Source organism: Camelus dromedarius, chromosome 17 (assembly GCF_036321535.1).
Source record: "Camelus dromedarius isolate mCamDro1 chromosome 17, mCamDro1.pat, whole genome shotgun sequence".
Taxonomy (NCBI): Eukaryota; Metazoa; Chordata; class Mammalia; order Artiodactyla; family Camelidae; genus Camelus; species Camelus dromedarius.
In genome coordinates this window covers 33,012,064-33,033,064 of record NC_087452.1, presented here as the reverse complement: position 1 = coordinate 33,033,064, position 21,001 = coordinate 33,012,064, and the positions used below count along the sequence as shown (strand labels likewise).

Below are 21,001 nucleotides of genomic sequence, written 5' to 3'. Positions count from 1 at the left end.
CTTCCTCAGGGGGCTATGGTGAGAATGATGTGTGACAGACTCAGCACATGCCGAGTACCCAATCAGTGAGTGCCTTTTCTCATCATTCTTCCCTTAAGAATCATTTGTATTTAGTGCCAACTGTGTACCAGGCCGTGTGTACCTGGGCTACAGATGCAGTGGAAAGGAGACAGACATCTGCCTGCCTTATAGGCCAAAGTCCGACATGTGGGATGTTGGGAGAGGGTTGGAATCAGGACCCCAGGCCTTGGGGTCCTCTGCCCCTCAAGTTGTCAGGGTTGCCTGTTCCTCCAAGAGGCAGGAAAGGAGCTTGGGGAGCAACTCCAGCCCTGGATGGGCAGGGGCTGGGCCTTCGGCTCCACATGTGGAGGGCAGGTCAGACATTTGTCACTGCCACCACTTAGCACCCCTGCCGAGGCAGTTGGTCCTAAACCCAGGGTAGATGGGAGGTCTAAAGGCATGAAGGGTGCCCCTTCCCAAATCTATCAGATGGTTTCAGCACAAGTTCAGGGCTGGTGGCCTGCACTTTGTGAACTGGGCAGTGGAAGCAGCAAAGCAGGGAAACAGAGGCAAGGAGGGAGTCTGGGATGAAGGGGAGAGAAAGAGACAGAGACAGAGAACCAGAGAAAGGAGGGGTGGGCCTGCAGGTGGTGTTCGGTTCTAGGAAAGGCAAGGTGGTGGGACATGAGTTGCTGGCTATGTGAGGCAAGTAGATGTTTCCTGCAGCCAGGGGGAACCCTGATGGACCTGGGGGTGACCATCTTAGCTGAAGGCTTGGCTTTCCTCCTGTAGTCTCAGGATGCCCACCTCTCCCTATTTCATGATCCCAGGTTACACAGGAGCAGGCAGGGGACTCCTGGTTCTTTGCAGAGGCCTGGACTTGGTGTGTGTGTGGGGGGTGTCTGGCTGCTCTGACTTGACCCTGCCAGCCCCTGGCCTGAGCCTGGGCATGACCTGTGTGGCTGACTCATTAAAAAATAGCTTTATAGTGATATAACTCACATATCATAAAAATCATCCACATAAAGTATAAAATTCAGTGGTTTTTCAGCATAATCACAGTTGTGCAGCCATCACCACAATCTAATTTTAGACTATTTTCATCACCCCAAAAAGAAACCCTGTACCCATTAGCAGACGCTCCCTATCCCTTCCCTTCCAGCCCTAGGCAACCACTAATGTACTTTCCGTTTCTATGGATTTGCCTATTGTGGACATTTCACAGAAATGGGATCACACAATAGGTGGTCTTTTATGAAGAGCTCCTTTCACTTAGTATAATGTTTTTGAGTTCATCCATGTTGTCGCGTGTATTAGCACTTCTTTCCTTTTTATTGGACTCGTCTTTTTGATACAGGCTGGGCCAGCAGCAGTTATGCCTCTGACATGGGGGCAGCTTGGACCCCTTCCCTTTTTTACTGCACAACATGCCCAGGGCATCCTGCAGCTCCAGAAGCCCCTTCCCACCTGCCCTCCCTGGGGAGGTTGAATACCAGGGTCCTCTGGCTTTGTAGACTGGTCAGGGCACACCAGCAGGTTCTGTCACCTCACAGGACCGCGGTGCCTTGGAGCCGACAGGCACCACCTCTCTGAGTGCAGAGTACAGACTGAAGCCCAGAGGGAGGCAGAGAAGTCACGGGCAGAACAGGAGGTCCAACCCTGAGCATCACATGGCCATGTCTTTCTCTGTGGGGCGTTCAGGCCCTCCCTCCCAGGCATCAGTAGGTTGCTCTCCTGGCCAGGTGCTCACCTGGGGCACACTCATAGGCAGAGCTGAGGAACAGGAAGATCCCAGGCCCAAAAGAAGAGAGGAGTGGGGCCTGTCATCATACCCACACAGGGCCTCAGACCCCAGGTCACCCCTCATGCAGCTGACCTAGATAAAACCATCCTGCACCTGCCACAGTGACCCACAGTCCACGTGGCACAGCCTGCTAGCAGCGGCCCGGCCTGAATTCAGATGGCCTGGAGGGCTGTGTTCATGGTGGGTCCAGATGTTGCCCTTGCAGTGCAGGGCTGCTCTGCCTGGTCCTCCCTCAAGCCAAACGACCACACCTACCTTCAGGGCCTGCACCTTCCTGTCCAGCAGGCTCTCTATGTCCCCCGCAACCTTCTCCACCAACTTCTGAGGCTCATTCTCCTGCACCTCAAACAGATTCCTGTTGTCTTTGTAGATCTGGAAAGAAGCAGAAGCCTGGGGTGAGGCCAGAGGGTCCCACATCCCCATGTCATGGTGCCCAGATACCCTTTCAGCACAGCTCACCATAGAAAAGTCCTCACACCCAACTTGACCCTGGCTTTGGCCACTGAGAGGGAGCAGGAAGGTCTGGCAGTTGGGCTCAGTGCTCAGACAGACTTGGAAGAAGGGCCTGGCCATAGGCTCCACAGCTTGCATGGGGTTGTATGTGTTTGGTGGGACAAGGTTGTCACTGCCTCTCCAGGACTCAGGGTTCCTCCTCCAGGGGTCACAAGCAGCACCCTCCTGACCAGGTCGGAGTGGTGAGAGCAGCAGAATGGGGAGGGTGGGCTGGATGGGCGGTAGGGTGCTGGGGGAGAGGGAGCCAACAAGCACACATTGTACATCACATACCAACATGAAGATGCCCTCACACCCACGTGTGTACATAAACCTACATGCCCACACATGCATCACACACACAGCCATCCCTCCACACAGGCTCAGGCATCCACATCCCCTTTGCTGGCGCTGCCCCAGGGCATTTTCAAAAACTACCGTGGGAGCTCCAGGTGCCCCGAGGGGCTCCTCTGTCATCCCAGCACAGAACATGGTGGCAGGGACGAGGGAGGAAGAGGCATATGGGGAGAATGAATCTATCCCTCCCTCTTGGTGGGTTGGGGGTGGGCTTGTGCACTCACGTCCCTGGGGGTGTAAATCTGACATCCACATCTGCATGTGTGAGTGTGTGTGTTATGGCTCAACACACATCCATCTATGTGCCCGTGCCTGCATGTTGGGGTCGGGTGGGGTTAGGATGCTTGATGAAGCCTGGGGGCTGTATGTGAACTGTAGAAACAGATTTCTGTGGGCAACTTTGTTCATGGCTGGGGTCTTGGTTGTGTGCACATGCACGAGTATATGTGTGTGTGTGAGTGTGTCCATATGCACTGCACATCCCTGCATGAGTCCCTGAGCCTGAATGGGTCCATGTGTGTATCCAGGTGACCCCAGGAAGTCTTTGCCGCAAGCTGGCTCCTTCACCGGAGGTCGTGGGCTGATCACCACGACTGAGTGCCGCGAGCTGCCGCCACCAGACTTTGCCATCAGGCTGTGCAGAAGTGGAGGGATGTGGAGAGACACAAAGAGGGGTGATGAGGAGGAGATAAGGAGGTGGGAGAGGCTGCTGATGAAAGACAGACAGGAAGGAGAGATAACGTCGGTAGAGTGACAGTGAGACGTGGGGAGATAAAGGCCATGGCATCTGACATGGGGAGGAGATGGCGGACCGGGTGCCTCCGGAGCCCTTGCCTGCTGCCCACTCAGCGCCTGGCAGTCCAAGGGTTAAAGCAAGTCTCAACGCTGGCTCAGGCAATCTCCTCCTCCCACCGCCCCCTACCCCTCCTGGCTTCTCTATTCTTTTTGTCCTTCTCTTAGAACAAAATAATTTGTGGTGAAGTCGCTCCTTCCCACAGAACAGTGGCGATTAGAGGGCGAGTGGCAGGCCTGGCTGCAAGGCCAGGGAGGATGGAGGCCCCAGGTGGGAACCAGGTCAGGCTGTTCCCTGGGCCTCCGAGGGCGTGTCTCAGGACAGAGGCCCCCAGATGGAAGTCAGCAATGGAGACAGAGGCCAGGAAGGGGTCAGAGCCTGGGGGCCACTGAGACATGTGGGGAGCCTAGAACCCAGTGCTCACTGTTGGGGAAACTGAGGTTCAGAAATAGGAGAGGACAGGTCAAGGCCACACGACTGTGAGTGGACAAGCCGGGTCCCCCGTCCTTCCTGACATCTTCTCAGGTTTTAGGACATTAAAAACACATTTTTCTCCAGTCTTGGACCACTGCCCCTGGTTGTGCTGAGGCCACAGTCTCAGCCACACTGGCTGAAATCTCTGCTGAGCGCACCCTGGCCCCCTTGTGCCAGCAGGGGGCGCAGCTGCCTGGCTTCTCAGGGGAGGGGATGAAGTTCCCATACCTGCCTGACTCCCCTGTCAAGGTCATTCCCAGGTACTCCAATCAAGGCCGTCCATAGCAGCGGCAGCCTGGATAGTGGAGGCTGGACTATGTGGCCCCCTGACAACTCTCTTCAGGGAACCTGGGAGTCCCTCCTCTCTGGGATGTCCCTTGCAACTGGGGATGGTGACTTGATTAGGGCTCAGGGGCTGCAGAGGGAGTGGGTTTCCAGATGGCAGGGTCACACCCCAGGACCCTGACAAGTGATACAAGAGCTTGGAAGCAGAGACCCTGCTAAGAGTCACTCCATGTCTGAACCTTAGCTTTCAATCTATTAAATGAGAGAATGGCAGCCCTCACCTCACAGGCTGTCCAAGGACCGGAAGATTCATGTCACGAGGTGCCTATACTATTGTCACTACTGCTACTGTTTAGGATTCTGCAGAAGGAATCGCAGTCCCCTCCTTGCCTCCACACTCTCCCTGCTAGATCAGCACCCTTAGGATCCAAAGCCATTCCTAGGCAGGTAGCCTTGGTCTCCCTAGGGTCTGCCCATCACGTACCCCACCCCTCTTCCCAGGCCTCCTTGGATAACACCCTCCCCATCAACCATCCTGTCTGTGTCTCCGACACCTTGGCCTCAGCCCTGGAGGTGGTAACAGGGGAGCCTGGACACAGGGATGCCACTGATATGGTACGGCCACAGCCAGATCCCTTCCATCTCTCTCCAGGCATCAGGCCTGTGTGCACTGGACCCTGGGCCAATGTATATGCCCAATTCCATGTTCAAGAGCAGAACCAGCCTGACCTGGGTCTGACTCCTCCACTTTTGCCTGCAGCTGTGCTACCCCCTCCTTGGAGTCTGGGGCTGCATCTGCTGTGTTTCTTCCTGAGTCTACCCAAAGACCCACCATGACCCACCATCCTTCTGCTGAGCCCTGGTGCCAGCATTCGAGGGCTCTCCACTCACTGATAGGGCACAAGCATGCAGGCCTCTGGGTCCCCAGCCCATGCTGATTCCCACCGCCACACCTTTGCTCACAATGTGCCTGCTTCCCCTCCTCCTTTCCCTGCCTATCTAAATCCTCCCTACAGTGAGGGTGGGGAAATGGGCTAGAAGGAGTTTCTGGGGGAGATGAGGGCAGAATTCCAAAGTGCAGGGACTGGTTGAGCTAAGGCCAAGCCTGCCTCCGATCCCAAATGAACACTTGAGATGCAACAGCCTTCTGTCCCAAGTGCCTTGACTCTCTCAACATTCCCCTGGACCTGCTCCAGTTATCCCTGTTCCCTGGGGTGGGACTCTCAGCTGAACCCCACATCCTGGGGAGACCCAAGTGACACAGTCCAGCAGATGGTCCCATCCTGGGGGATAGGTCATCTCTCCATTGATGTGGTCTGGGGAGGTGCACTCCACCTGCAGTCCTGGCAGGAAGCCCAGGAGAGCTCAGGAAAGCTCCAGAGGACACCCAGCGCTGGTTCTCCTTGACCCCAGCCTCTAGCCCTGGTCCCTAGGGCCAGCTCCGAAGCAACAGAAAGCCCCCGGCGCACTGGGTGCAGGGCCTCAACAACCACAGCAGGACTGCCCTCCTGCTGGTGTCCTTGGCCCAGTGAGCTAACTGGAAAAACCCAATAGCTCCCACAGCAGCTAGACTGCATGGCCCTCACCTCTGCAAAGGCAGCTGGACAGAGGAGAGAGACGGGGGGCTGGCTGGTCTACGGGTTGTTGCAGCTCCATGCCAGGCGTGATGGAGGAGGAAGAGGCAGGGGCTTCATCCCACAGAGGAGATGCTGAATGGTAGTGGGACAGGGTGACAGATAGGCTGGCTAGAGCCAGGTGGTCACATCAGGGAGGTCAGGAGACTTATTGACAGAGGGGCTGAAGAACAGGGAGAGCAGGGGCAGCTGAGGCCCTGAGGGATCATTCAAGGAAGCAGTTTGTAGCCCCTCATTCCCAGGAGTCCCTGGCTCCCTCGTCCTGTACCATGTACATATGGCCACCTCTCACGCACATCCTCCTCCCCTTGAGGGCAACCCCTACCAGTTATTGAGCCCTGTTCCTCTGGGCCCCCACCCCAACCCTCTCTCAACTCTAGTAATTCTTTTGTTAAGCAGCATGTCTGGCTGGCTCTCTGGCTTTAGGATTTCTAGGGCCTCTTCAGGGGCCCTCAGCCCAGCCTCCTGCTTCCATGGGTGTCTCCACATAAAAGGAAGGTGAGCCTGGAGGACACTTGGAGGAACAGTGACCTTGGATCACTTGGAGCTTGGATGCTTGCAAGGGCAGAGGGAGCCAGCCTCATCCCCCACAGCTCCAAACAGTCCTGACTGGAAGGGGGATAAGCTTTGAGGGGCCTGGAACACAGAGACAACCACCATAGGACATAAGAGGCCCCAGGACCAGTGACCAGGACAGGCCCCCATCAGACTGTTGAGGCATTTTGCTAAGTCCCAGAAAGCCTGGAGCAATGGGGCTTGGACTCAAGTCAGCACCCAACCTACCCACGGAGAGGAAGAAGGTAGGGGGAAAGAAGAGGAAAAGGAAGGCAAAGGAGAGGAGGGAGAAGCGGGAAAGAGGGACCACGGAGGCTGCAGGAACGGCCCTATTTGCCGAGTGGCTCTGGCCACCCTGGGGCAGGTGCTTCACACACTTGACTTTTCTGATGTACAACCCCCGAGGAAGGACCATTCTGATCAGGCCCACTTAGATGGGACACTGAGGGCTTAAGTTACACAGAGGAGCTCAGATTTTAACCCAGTCTGTCTTATCCAAAGTGTTTGCTTTAGGTCATACTCTGCAGTTCTGTTCCCTGCATTTATCTCCAAACTTGAAGGTGAGGCACAAGGTAAACATAGCACAGGGATCAGCAGGGGGCTTGGGGGGCCTGAAAGGGGCCTGGGGGGCCCAGGGTGATGCTGAAAGCCTGAGGCCTGTGGAAGGCAAGAGGACCATTCTGGAGGGGAGGAGGCGGAGGACCGGCAGAACCAGCCTGATCGACTAACCAACCACCCAACTCTGGGAGTAAAAACAGGCACGTGTGCGAAGCTCCTCTCTGCAGCGAAGGTGAACAGGCCCTAATCTCTGGAAAATTAAATCAGAAAGAAAATGGAACGAGAAAGATTTGATGCAAGCTGGGCCCTGCTGCGCCTGTCTCCTCAAAGGCCTGGACTCAGCAGGGAGTTCAGCTGGGGACTCTAGCATCCCAGCCCCTTCCCCCTGCCCAGGGCACTGAGCAGGACACAGTCAGGGTTGGGGGAGTGAACCCCACGATATGACCCTCCTGGGGGATTTGCTGTTCTCCAGCCTCCTCTAGCCACATCTCAGTGTCTCGTCCTTGGCTTGAAAGGCACAGCTGGGGGCGTTTTAACTGCCCAGCCCATATGTCAACAGGTCCCTAGAGATGGTGGGATGTGGTAGGATGTGTCTCCCTAGGCCGGCCTACATGGGCAAACACTGGAGAGGCCACAGGGTCTGGGGTGGGAGACAAAGACCAGCTGCTGGAATGGGGTACACTCGTGCCAGAGACAGGGGAGCCTTAGGTGGGAAGATACAGGGCTCATGGTCACTGAGGGACTCAGCCTGGCCAGGAGGGAGGTGGGGGGTTGGGGGACTGGTAGTGATTACCTCAGGGACCCCAGCCAGTCAGGGAAAAGCTGGCCCCTGCCCTCACCCCTTCCAGGCTGCTGCCCCTGTCTCCTGCCTTCATGGGGAAAATCAAAGGCACTGACATAGCTGCTAATCACCCTTGACCAAAAGATGGATGGAGTAGCCAGGTACCTGGGGGCCCTTTCAATGAGAGCACTCAGGACAGATCTAAGATAGGCTGCACTTCCTGGGCTCTCTCCACACCCAACCAGCCTTGGGCCCCACAGCCCAGTTCCCTTGGGGCCACCTCTCAGTAGGTTCACAAAAACCCTGACCCAGCTAGCTGCTCTGGGGACACACCAGGCCCTAGACTGTGTATGTGGCAGAAAGCTCCCTGGGACAGGGGTTGTGGCTCCTCCTTGGCTCGCCTTGGTGTGGGGCTTGTAGTAAGGCAAGGGCCAGGGGCCCCTGGAGCCCTCCCAGCACACAGTCGGCACACAGGCAGCGGGTTCTGGGCCACTCGGCTGCATGCTTCATCAGCTGCTGACAATCACCAGCTGCCACGTTAGGTTCCCACGTGGCTGTGCCATGCTGCCACCATCCTGTAGTGGGTTGGCTCCATAGTTAGTCAGCTGTATATGGTGTCATGTCACAAGCAGGCTTTGGACATTATGATGCTGGTTGACATATTATTAATAACTAACCTTTATATCAAGTAGGGATTTCCCAGAATAAACCCCTCTGTTTAGAGGAGGTCACAACTGTATGCCTAGTTGGGCCATTACAATGTGGTCCAGCATGGGCTATGATGGAGGACACAAAGGTAGTGTGGGAACAGGGAGGAGAGCTTGTGGCCTGGCTTCTAAGAACAGGTGAGGATGTGGTTGTTCTGGGTTGGTGGCCCATTCACGGCCCCATCTCCTCCCACCTCCACCGCCATGTCCTCACATCCCCACTGAGGTACTCTTGTTTATGCCACAGGCTGTTGCTGGGGCCTCTTGAGCCTGGGGCAGCAGGGACAGACCAGACCTTGTCCCTGCCCTCGTGGGCAGATGGGAAGGGAGGTAGATACCCTGGTGCTGGGGCGGGGGGGTAGGAGAGTTGTCAGGGGAGGAGGGGGGTGTGGCTTAGATCATAAGGTGAGCCAGCCTTGGTGGCTTGGTGGCCCCTTGGCCCCCAAAAGGCAGCTGTTAGGAGCTTTTACCAGCAGATTTCCTTTGAAAAACTCACAGGGGCACAAAGCCCCCGCCACCACCCCCAGCAACGCCTCCCTGTTTTTAAAGTTAAAGTTTAGTTGACTGTCATCCATTACCGCAATTAGTACATTATGTCTAATTATGCAATTAGTGCAAAAAGTGCACTTGCTGCTGAGAATGGGAAATTACGCTGCCTCGTTACGCTGTAAAATCCATGTCATAAAAAGGCTCAATCTCTTGTTTTTCAAAAGACACAAAGCCCAAAACAAAACAATAAACCAAATCCTCCCCACTGAGCTAGGGCCAGTCTGTGCCAACCTCCCTGCACTTGCCCCCATGCAGACCCCCTCCTCTGCAAGGCCTGCCCCATGCTGGCCCCAGGGCAAGGCACGGCCTGCCACAAGGGAGCGCTGATGCCTGGCCCACTGCTGGGTGTGGCCAGTGTTTGCTCCTCTGAAACAGATGTGAATTCCTATACTGACTTTAAAACCATGGCAATCCTGATTATCCACCCTTTATTTCAGACCTGACTTAGAATGAGGCCTCTTGCATTAAGGCTTGTATAGTTTAGGTGAGAGCACCCTGGAGGAGTATGGCCTCTACCCAGCTCCAAGTGTGACAGGTCTTTTCTCTGCCCGAGGGCAGAACTCTGAGGTTCCTGATGGTGCCTGTGGGGAGAGGAGCATATACCAGCTCAGGGGAAACTGGAGGAACCTTCTCATGCTCAACGTTCCTAAACCCTGAGAGCATTGTCCGGATAGATAGTGAGCTCCCCATCACAGGAAGTATGCAAGCCCACCTGTCAGGGATACTGAGCAGGGATTCACCCATGGTCACCCTGCACAGTAGCTGCACTGTAGGCTGCCATCTTTAGATAACAGCATTCTCAGGGCTGTGTGCCTACATAAAACTTGCAGTCTGTGACTCTATCTTTCCTAGGTTCTGGCTCCCTGGGTGGTCAAGGGGACATCTGGGGACAGGTGGGACGAGAGAAAGGAATCTGATGGGGGGGTATCCCTACCACAGAGGTGACAGTGCCCAGTGGCAAAGTCCATGGGGGCTGGGGAGGGGGCACACTCATGCATACTTCAAAAGCAAATGCTTCAGGGCCAGGTCTCCATCACCCACCACCCAGCTCCCAGGCCATAAGTGAAAGCTCTAGCATGGGCCACTTAGTGCCTTCCCAAGAAGCCCCCTTTGAGAGCCCCTTCCTCCAAGTTTCCACCACTCCTTAAGTCTAAGATGCTTGACCCAGGCCTGGTGGTGTGTGGTGCAGTGCCGAAAAGACTCATCCCCAGCCAAGAACTGCCCTGACCTCATGGGGATTATGCATGTACCTCCTGCAGCTGCCATGCTGAGCTCAGCCAAGGCGTTCACGGAGCAGAGAACCTGAGATGTGGAGCCCCCAGCATCCCAGGGCCCACAGGGCATCAGGACCCCTGAAACCACCCTCACCTGCAGTGTACATCCATCAGTTCTGGGCATGCTGAGGTGTCTGGGTGCTATGTACACCCCAGGGGGAAGCACTTACTCAGAAGGCAGCTGGATCACAGGGAAGGATGGGGGCCTGTACTCCACTAGAGGGATACCTGTTTACCACACTCAAGGCATGGGTCCCTGGACAGTTCCAGCCTCCAGGCCTTTGTGTACTCAGGTGATGTTGGCGAGCAGGGTAACTGTGTCACTGCCTGGCCAAGTGGACAACTGCATAGAGACTCTCAGGGCCCCGTTTTCTTGATTTGGTCCAGGATGGCATCAGGATTGGGGAGTTTGAGCCCAAGGTGACTCAAACTACATGCAAGATCTGGGGGCTCCTGCTTGCTCCCCCTCCCTGAGCTGGGAGCCGCCGGCTGTCGAGGCAGCTGGGAGGGAAGCTGTGCCCAGCACGCCAGCTGGCACGGGGGAGTGCGAGTAAACATACCCACACTTTCCTAACTCACAGAAGTCGCCGAGTGGCGGCCGGCTGGTGTGGGCGCCCATGTTTATGGGAAACAGATTGTTTGTGCCTGTGTCTGGGCCCCCTTGCCTCCCACTCTGCTCAGCTCTCTCCCACTGCCTTCCACCCAGAAGGCCCCGCCTTCCTTCCACCAAGACTCCTCAGCCTCTCAACCTGAGAAGGATGATGATGGTGATGACAGGGCCTTCCCTTCTGTGTGGCCAGCTGGGGCTCAGTGCATAACCCTCTGAGTCACCGTCAAAACAATCTTATAAGGCAGGTACAGTCATTGTCCCCATTTTACAGCTGAAGAAACCAAGGCTCTGGTGGGTGAAGAAACTGGCTGGAAACCACAGGCAGTGAGTGAAGGAGCCCGTGATGGTAGGCTTCTCAGACTCCAGTCATCAGTTCCAGGCCCCGGGGCCCCTCAGTAACCCCACCCCTTGACAAGCCCAGTCTGCCCTTTACCCGGGTCACAACCTTGAGCAGCCCTGGCCCACTGTGATCTTGGACATGGACCCTGCCCTCTCCTCCATAAAACAGCTCCAAGAGAGACCAGGGCCTGGGCACTGGCCTGTATCTGGCCTCTTCAGCCCCTTCACCTCTGAGTCTCTGTCTTCAGCTCTGGAAGACCCAGTCTCCCCGCTCTTATGAGTGAGAGTTCCAGCAGGCTGGGGTGAGGGCTCTGGGAGCCAGGGTGGGCAGAGGCACCAGAAGACCCTTGGCAGACCAGGGAGGACTCCTCATTTCACAAGCCAGCCATTATCAAGACCTCATCTAAGATGTCTGTTCCTCAGACCAGAGTTGGCAGAAATTTCCCCATAAATACCCTCATGAGATGGATTTGAGGCTGGGCCTGAGGCACAGTTCTGACGGCCAGGGAGCAAAGGCTTCCTTTGCTCACGTCACCTCCATTCCATCCATCCCAGCACTGATGGCCTGGGGTGGGCAGCCCTCTCAGGGACCCAGGTAGGGCTCTCAGGGACCCCAGAGTGGCCAGAGTGGACCTCTCCCTGAGAGTTCCCAGGCAGGCTTCCTGGGGCAGGAGTTTGTCAGATTTTTTTTCATCCATCCCTCTTCCTGAGCTGTGACAAAGGCACCAGGAGGGGCTCCATAGCTGGTTGGCTTCTTATCTCACAGATGAGGAAACTGAAGTGCCAGGCAGGTTGGAATCTGTCCAAAGGAGAGACCCTCCCACCCCCAAGTCCCCTGCACTCGATGCTGAGAATTGGCTAAAAAGCCATGGGTCTGAATCCCTACCCTGCTCTTTACCAGCCTGTGGCACGGCACGAGCCTTCACCCGGTGTCCATACAGCTCTGATGTGCCTCGGTCAGGCTTTCTGGGGCATTCCTCAAAGCCAAAAGGGCAAATGCAAGGTGCTGCCAGTTTCTCATGGGGCCTCCTTCCAGGGCTGCTCCCAAGGCCCTGAGAGCTTTCCCTGCCCCACGCTGCCCTGGAGGGCCTGACTTTCCAGGCCTCACAGGCTGGAAGTCTTCCCTTTGCTGCTGTGACTTGCTACTGAAGATGTCACCAAATGACAGCACCAGTCACAATGAGAGGCCCTCAGGTGGGCTGCTCTTGTGAAAACACAGGATATTGGCATGTCAGGTACAGGGGATAAAGAGAGGTGGAGGTAAGCCAGGGAGTGCCTGCCGCCTCCTACGGTATCCAGGGCCACTTTAGGGGCCGAGTCATCCCAGGGTCCTTCCCCACGTCGTGCGCTCACTGTATTTCCAGGTACACGTGCCTGACTCACACACCAGCTCACACACACCAACCTCAGCACATTCACACCCAGTGCCAGGGAGCTGCTTGCGGATCCTGCCCATACCTTCCACTTGGGCTTACAGAAAAAGCGCCATAGCCTGGATGGACCTGTCCACTGTCACTGGATGCCCAGCAGCCCCAGGCCTGGGTGAGGCTCTGTGAGTTTCCATCCACACCTCAAAAGGTGGTCTGCAGCCATCTGAAATGTTTTAAGCAGTGAGACTTTTCTGGCCACAGGTGGTTGGAGCTACCAAAGGTCGTGACCCTAAATTCTTCTGCTGGACACGGCACTGGAGAGGGTGCTAACAGCACGGAGGGCTCTGGGGCTTGCTGGGGGCAAGGGCACCACCTGACCAACAGTGTCCTCTACGTCAGTGTCCCCAGGAGGGCTGGGCTCCCTCCTCTGATCACTAATGCCCAGTGTCAGGGGCTAATCAGGCAGTGGGTATCAGAGTCACGCAGGAGCCTGCCATGGTGAGTGTGCAAGGAGGCGGACAAGGGAGCACACCCACACCCGGGTTGCCTTGTTCACGTCCTCTGTCAGCACCTCCCAGCTCCGTCTTAGTCCTTCCCCTAGTTTTTCTTTTATTTTTCTCCTACTTTCAATTTATAGGCTCTTCTTGAATTTTATGTATCCTTGTAAAAGCCCTTAAATCTTCTGAAGAATAAGTCAGAGGCATAAATAAGCAAACAAACAGGACCAGGATCCTGCACATGCTGATGATACACTGAGGACAGGTACACATTAGGGACATGCATGCACTGAGGTAACATGCTGGGGACACACACCCAGAGGGGACCCACTCTCTCCCGTCATTCACAGGCTCTCCTGAGCCCTCGTGGAAAAGCTCGAAAAATCCAGAGTGGTCACCGCACAGGGATTCCTAGAGCTGGGAGAACAGTGGTCTCCACATCAACTCCTAGCTGGGGGCTCCTGAGCAGGTCCTGGCCCCTCTCTGCACCTCAGTTTCCCCTCATCTCACTGGGGATAGAGGGACAATCTATGACATCTCAGCTCCAGGTTCTTCCTCTAGGAATGCAAGAACCTCAGTGCCCACTGGGGTCAACATTTATTTTCACTGTGTCCGTGCACAGTGTTTGCCATGCAAATGAACTGTGCAAACAGGACCCATGGCCCAGCCACACTGGCGAACACTGTGAGGGCCCTTGGCCTGAACAACCATGAACTTCAAAGTAAGTGTGCTATGCTCAGGGGAGAAAGACGCTGCGCCTGGGCTCCCACTCCAGGTGGGCCCCCTCCTCACTGCCCAGCTTTGGAGGCTGCCTGAGAGGGTGAAGACTGCACAGGAATAGCTGCCAACACCAACGGGGCCCAAACGAGCTTCCACTTGAACCATCCACAATGTGAAACCCTCACAAGCCCCAGTTGTTGTCCCCATTTCACAGACAAGGCAACTGAGGCAGAGGGTAATTGGTGAAGCTGGGTTTCACACAGACTAATCAAATACTTGAACACAGATCCTGTTCCAGACTGCCGCCTCCAGCTCCCAGCATCTGGTCTACATCCGTGGGATCCTGTGACTCTCCTCAGCCCCAGCCCTGCCCCAGGCCCCCTTCTCTGGGAAGCCTCTCTGACTCCCCATCAGTCATGTCTGTGGGGCTGTGCGGCCCCAGAGCTATGAAAGTCAGTAGGGGTCAGCTGAGTCTGGTGTTTGCAAACTTCAGTCTGTTTGAATGTCCCTGGAGAGCCCATCTCTCAAAGGCACTTGGGCAAATTCTCCCAGGAAGCACAGCCCCTTCAGAACAAGCCCCTAATCCATCTGCCCAGGATCATCCACTCAGGTCAACTGATGGTGTCCACTGAATCCTCCCTCTGCCCAGTGGTCCCAGAGAACCCATTGGGCCCTGAGGCCTACCCGTCATTCACCAGGACTGTCCGCCCAGTGGGACTGTGGAAAGGACACGCACAGGTCTGGACTGGACCTAGCGGGTGGGCATGCCCTGAGGAGATGCTTCTACCTGCAGAAAACCATTCTAGCTTTGCAAGGCTTGAAGCCCAGGACCTCAGGATACAGATAGGTAAACTGAGGTCCAAGAGGGAGGGGTGAGCAGCAGGGCAGGGCCAGGAAGACTCAGGATCCAGTCACTGGCATTTCCTCTGTGCTAGGGAGGTCAGAGAAGACTTTCCAGAAGAGGGCTGTGAATGGATGGGCAGAGAGAGGGCCCACCTGGCAGAGGAACAACAGCAAAGGTGTAGGTGAGTGACTGGTTAGGCACAGAGGCCTGTGAACAAAGCTGCTGGGGAGCGGGGGTCCAGTGGCAGGCAGAAGCAGCTCTGTCCCCTACCCCTCACCGGGACCTTGGGGGATGGTCTGCTGGTGTGAACTCTCTGAGAACCCAGAGGGTCATCTGGCAGGCTGGGGGCAGGCCTGGGTCCCTGCACACCATGTGACCTTGTCCCCTCTGCTTCCCACTTTGCCCAGGCCTAGGCATCTCAGGTCTTAGTGGCGATGATGCTCTTCTGCTCAGCAACCTCCAGCAGGAGGGAGGGATGCCTGAGCGTCCAGCTCCATCAAGGGCTCCCTGTGCAAAGAGGCAATGAGGGCAATGATGCCAGGAGGACAAGAGCGGAACAAATTGCCCCAATTATGTAAGGAGGCCCTACGTCCTCCTTAGCAGGGAGAAGAGAACTGGGAAGCTATGTTCCTCCTCCCCCACTCACACCCACACCACTGGGCCTGCTGGGAGACCCTTCACAGGGGGCCCACTGAGAGGTCCCCACAAGCAGGGTCTATAAGCCCCGGCCACCAGGGGCACTGGCAGAGGATCTTGGGGATGGGCTCCGGTTGGCCCCTTTCCAGGGGCCTGCAGGGAAGGATCAAGGCAAGAGGCCTAGATTGGCCCTGGTCAGCCATTGTTTCCAGAGGGTCTCTGCGCATACCCTGGCCCCTCTGGTTTTCTTGCCTGTGCACTGGGGTGGGCAGCCTCCCTGCCTGCTTCCTCAGAACTCCACACCCCAGGCCTCTCCCCTGTCCCAGCCATCATGGAGCCCTGGGAACTCTGAGCCCCTCTAGAGATCAACTATGGTCCCCACCCCACCACTGGGACATGGCTCAGGTCTTTCTGGTGCCCCAAAAGGGTCTAAGCAGGGAGCCCCCTCTCTTAGCCCCAGAACCAGGCTAAGATGCCAGACCAGCCATGTCCTTAGCGTGGCTACAGACACAGTATAGCCTCCACCCTCACCCCAAGGCCTGGACCCCTCTGAGTTGCTGTCTCTTCCCTTCATGCTAGGGCCTCTGAGGAGCACTTGGAGATGCCTCAGGCCAAGGCCTCAAGGTCATGCCCTGCCTCTAGGTCCCTCCCTGGAACAGGCAGCCCCAGCATAGACCCCTTTTCCAGCTGGGCCTGGGTAGACTCTGCCCTGGAGGACTGGCCTGCAAAACTGGCTGGGAAACCCCTCTATATGGTTCCATGTTTTGCTGGGCTGCAGACACGCTGTGAAGATCTGGCTATCAGGCTCTTTGAATTTACAGAGCTAGCAGGTTAGGGTTGCTAAACTGCAGATTTATCTCCTGCCATAAATCCAGGTGATGCAGGAGCCAGTGTATGTGCCTGAGTGTGTGTCTGTCCATGTATGCTGGAAAACATTACGTGAGTGTATGGCAGGGTGTGTGTACACAAGTGTTCATCAGCCTGCACATGCGAAGGATGACAGTGTTGCTGTGAGTGTGCAGTGTATGCACAAACACATGTCCAGGCACACGTGTGCATGTTGGGGGAAAGCTCACTGTGGATGACGTTCATCCTTCCCTGAGTGCATCCCCGAGTCTCCTGTGTCTCTCTGCTCGGGGAACATCTATGAGCATGTGACAGACCTGGGACATCCTTGCATAGACCCAGTCCCCTGCCCCTGTGCTCATTGTCTCAGAGGGACTAAAGCTCAGCACTGGTCACACATCCAGACTCAGGCCAGCCAGACTGGGCTGGTGCCTTCTTCCAGCCACTGACCCCACAGACACAGGGACGCCTCTCAATGTCTCTGGGCTGCAGCAGAGAAAGCCCCAGGACACACCTTCCTGCCTGTGCATGTGGGGCGAGGACGGAACCAGTAGACAAAGCAGTCCTTCCTGCCCATCCCTACCCACAGACAAGAGAATCCAGGAACACCACAGAAACAATTGATCTCCTTACTGATAGTGGGTGAGAAAAAATTATCTTTCTCTGAACACTAAAAATAAAGCCCAGTTTCCTAAAAGCAGGGCCCTCCTCACCCCACGGCTTAGAGAGGCTTTGTTGATATTTCCAAATGTAGATTTGTTGGAGAAGTGGAGAGCCCTAAACCCTCAGCTGCCTCACCTAGGGACTCAGCCTTGGGGCAAGAAGGTGCTCCCCTCACCATGATCCAAGCCTGGACCTCAGCTATGCTATGAGCCCAAATGACGCTGTCCGAGGTAGACAGGAAGAGAGCAGCAGGAGCCAGGTCCATATGCTACTTGTGCCTAGCTAATGGGCTGACAAATTAGCGAGACTCCCCTCTAAGACGTGATGAATGAGCAGCCGCACACACAGGAGAGCTGGGGGATGGCTACTTCCCCCACAGTACTCCTCAGGCTCCGCCCTGACTTGGCATCTCTCGGGTGCCCAGTCCAGCCCAAGATTCCCCAGGGGTGGGGGGTGGGGGCTGCAGGTGACTGTGGGTATGGGCGGGGTGGGGGTAGAAAGGGCATAAAAGGGCAACCCCAGTTTTAGAGGACACCCCAAAACAAGCCCAATCAGGAAAGCTCGAATTCTCTGATTCCCTATGGGCTGCTGTCATGCTGTCTGAAAGGTGCCATTGAAGAGGGAGTTGAAGCAACACCCTACTCAAACTCTTCCTCAAGACCATCACCACCACACACACAACGGCCTGAATGCTTTAAAGAGAGAAGTGGCTGGTCTGTGGGGAGGCCTGAGGCGTAGGAACCTGTGCCCTAGGGACTGACCAGGATGGGGAGATACCTGAGGCTGGGTACCAGGGGGCCACCCACAGAGCGGGGCTGCTTCTCCCACGCAACTGCAGGACTGTAGCTTCCTAAGCTCGCAAGGGCCATGGAGGAGACTCATGGGCAGAGGTGAGGAGCCATGTTGAGAAGGGGTCCCAGGGCCTGACTCAAAGTGAAGGGCAGCCCCCAGTTAGTGAGTGAGCCCCCATCATAGAGGGCTCAGCAGAAGTGGACTCCTAGGCCTCAGCCAGTCCTCTTTGGTGAGGGGTTGGACCAAACAGTCTTAAGTGTCCTTTCTGACCTGAGAGCCCAATATCCTCAATTTGCCCCCAAATCATTAGAAGGGTCCCCACACCCCCCAAGTACTCAGGACGTTACCAGTGTGGCAGGATTTCTGCACATTTTTGACAGATGATTGTCCTGGCTCCCTTTGAGAGCTGTCTGGCCAGGAAAGGCAGCCCCTGACCCAGGTCCTTTGTGGGCTCCCTGTCCAAACAGCCTCAAGCACCCACCCCTGCACCTACCCTGCCCCTCCCCACCCCGCCTGGCCCTACCTCGTGCAAACAGAACCTGCCCGCTTTCTCCCAGGGGCTGCTAATTCCTCGCCAGAACTGCTCGGACGTGAAATTGGAGTGAGACAATGTGTGTTTAAGGAAATGAATCTCGCATCTTAAGAGGCTCAGGGAGCCCGCCCTGCACCCCCATCACCCTGCCCGCCCACCCAGAGCCAGGGAAGGAGCACTTGGCATTGGGGAAGAGAAAGGCGGAGGTGACATTCAGTGCCAAATTAGCAGCCACCACAGCCAAATATTGTACTTGCCTCCAATCTTCTTTTATTTTTCGAAAGAAAAGGCTTTTACAAAGTGAAAGAGGCTGTTGGAACGCTAAGGCTGATGATCGTTTTAAAAGGCATGCCCACCACGCGCATGCCCATCTGAGAGTGGTCCCTTCCTCTCAGCTTGCCACCTCCTCCTCGCCCACAGCCACACCCCACAAGGCGCCTGCCCCTAGTCAGGCCCCACCTCATCAGCCCCACGGCTGACATCACAGGTGTTCTTGGACAACATGACCTAGAGTCTCTGACCCTGGGCCAGCCCTGGACAAGGGAACTGTCTCTCAGCCATCTCCCAACTTGCATGGCACCCTTGCAAGTGAGCGGTCATCTGTGGTGGTCCCAGAACCACCTGGCATACAGAGGCCTCAACAGAAGTGACCGGTCCATGGCCTCTGTAAGGGCTTCTTGTCCATCGCCAATGGCCCTTAGTGCCCCCACCATGAACAGCCATGCTGCCTGTGCTAGCGCCCATCACCTCTTTTATCTCTTTCACTAGATGCCCGATGGCCCCAATCTCTGGCCACTTTGTTGAACAGATAATACCAGTCATCCTGGAGTCCAGCCCCCAGAACCCAGGCTACCTCCATATGCCACTAACTTAGTGACTCACTGAATAGGCCGAGCAGACAGCCTCTGCTTCCGCCTTCAGAGGAAACACTATTTTCACCCCTGACCCCTTGATCAAGTGCTGGGTTGATCTCACTCATTGCCAGCAGCCGGTCAAACTTGATGACGTTTTATCGACAGTGAAGACTTAGCCTGTGTTTCCCATTTCTTCAAACCTGGGTTGCCCAAGGCCTTGGTATCCTTGTCAAGGGAGAGGATGGGGAGCCTAGTGGCTCCAGAGGTTAGAGGCCCACCTGGATGGTGACTGGCCCTGGCCCTGCCCTCCATGTATACAGCCTTCGTGCTCTCCCTGATCTGAGCCACACTCAGTTCCCACTCCTGAATCCCCGGGAGGTGGGAGCCTGACAATGTCTCGTTTAAAGGAGGAGCATGGGGCTTAGAGAGCTCTTGGGACTTGTCCAAGGTCTCAGTTGGCAAGAGGCACAACCAGAACCTGGATCCATGTTGTGTGACACCACAACGTGGCTGCTGTGGTGTGCCACCCAGACTCCCCCATCAGGATGAGGCCCATACTCCCCCAGCTGCCAAGATGCTGCCTGCTGATGGCTCTCAGCTGAGTTCCTGCCCAGGCTATGGCCTGAGAAGAAGGAGCTGCCTCACCTACGCTCTGCTTGACATGCAGGTCGAGTGGAAGACTACAAAGGTCTGTCTCAATTAGGGACAGCTCTGAGAGGTGAGGCCAGCCTCGGTGGAATTGGCTGAGGCTTCTGCCATGACGGCATCACAGCCAAACTTCTCCTGCTGCCCAATCCTACTTCCTTTGCCCCTCATGGGTGTGGTCCCTGAGAATACTCCCCCGATAAACACCTGCACACAAACCTCCACTGCAGAGTCTGATTCCAGGGAACTCACCCTGCCACAGATGGTCCTGGGAATGGTCCCAGAAAGCCGACTCTGACGTGGGAACTGTCCTGCTGGCACTGAGGGCCTCAGCACAGTGGTCGGTGGAGTGCTGACCATCCTGGCATGTGATAGAGGTGCAATTGAGTAAATGTTCACCCATCGTGAACTGAAATGGGATACCTGTGGATGGGTGCAATATTTCAGGTTTTGAGAATTTCAGGGAAGTGTAATTATAAGGACTATGGAACAGGATGGCTGTTGCTGAGGGCTATCGATGCTTTGGAGAGAGACAATGAAAGGCTGAGTGTGATTAATCACGAATTTAAGGTGAAGTGTGAAAGTCAGAAGCCCCCTTGGCAGGATATAAAAAGACTCTCATCTCTTGCAGCCAGAGGCAGAAAAAGCTGAGGGTCAGACACAGGACTTAATTAGAAGAGCAGCAGAGATCCAGAGAGAGTTACTGTCTCAATCCCAGCAGGTTTGTATACCCAAGTCAGTAGCCAGTACCCATGGAACCCCAGACTTCTCGAAACTCTCTGTGCCTACAGAAGTGGCTTCTCCTCCTTGTTAAAGGCTAGGACTGCACCCCTCCCACCCCCTTGCTTAAAGATGATGAGGAGCCCTCCGTGTTACAAACACTCTCCCCTCAGGATGTGCACCTCTCCTTCCTACCCATCAGACCAACCACTAGGGTCAGGTCACAACAAAACCGAATCACCAACCCCAGGAAGTGCTGGGCCTGATAAGGGGGCATAAAGGATATCCTGAAGGTACTGTGGTTTTGAGCCAACAGTTAGGGCTGGATCCTGAGTGGTTGGATCAAGGATGGTAGAAAACAAGGTTGGATGCGGGAGAGGTTATTGAAATGGGAGCACTTTCTCATGGTATAGGATATAACATCCCAGCAAGGACCCCAGGAGATGTTGGAAGCCTGGAAAAAGCAATGGCCCACACTAAGAGAAGTAGAAAGGCCAGAACTCTCAAAGCAAAGTTGAGAAAAGGATCAAAGGCTCAGGCAAGTGGACATACCAGGGTGGTTCTACCACAAAAGGCCAGAAAACCCATCATGACCATGTTCACTGTTTACCAAAGTGAGAAGGAATATGTTGGTGAGAAGGCCACACACATCAGAGAGGAATTCAGTGGG

At 55.6% G+C, this 21,001-nt stretch overlaps 1 protein-coding gene across 8 annotated transcripts in view; it reads right to left on the bottom strand.

Annotated features, from left to right (window-relative positions):
- Positions 1-21,001, bottom strand: part of CACNA2D2 (calcium voltage-gated channel auxiliary subunit alpha2delta 2) — a 136,945-nt gene that overhangs the window by 67,292 nt on the left and 48,652 nt on the right. For all 8 annotated transcript variants that reach the window (XM_064496507.1, XM_064496512.1, XM_064496508.1 and 5 more), the window contains exon 3: positions 2,060-2,176. In XM_064496507.1, the coding sequence (XP_064352577.1) occupies positions 2,060-2,176 (117 nt within the window). The remainder of the gene's footprint in view (positions 1-2,059; positions 2,177-21,001) is intronic.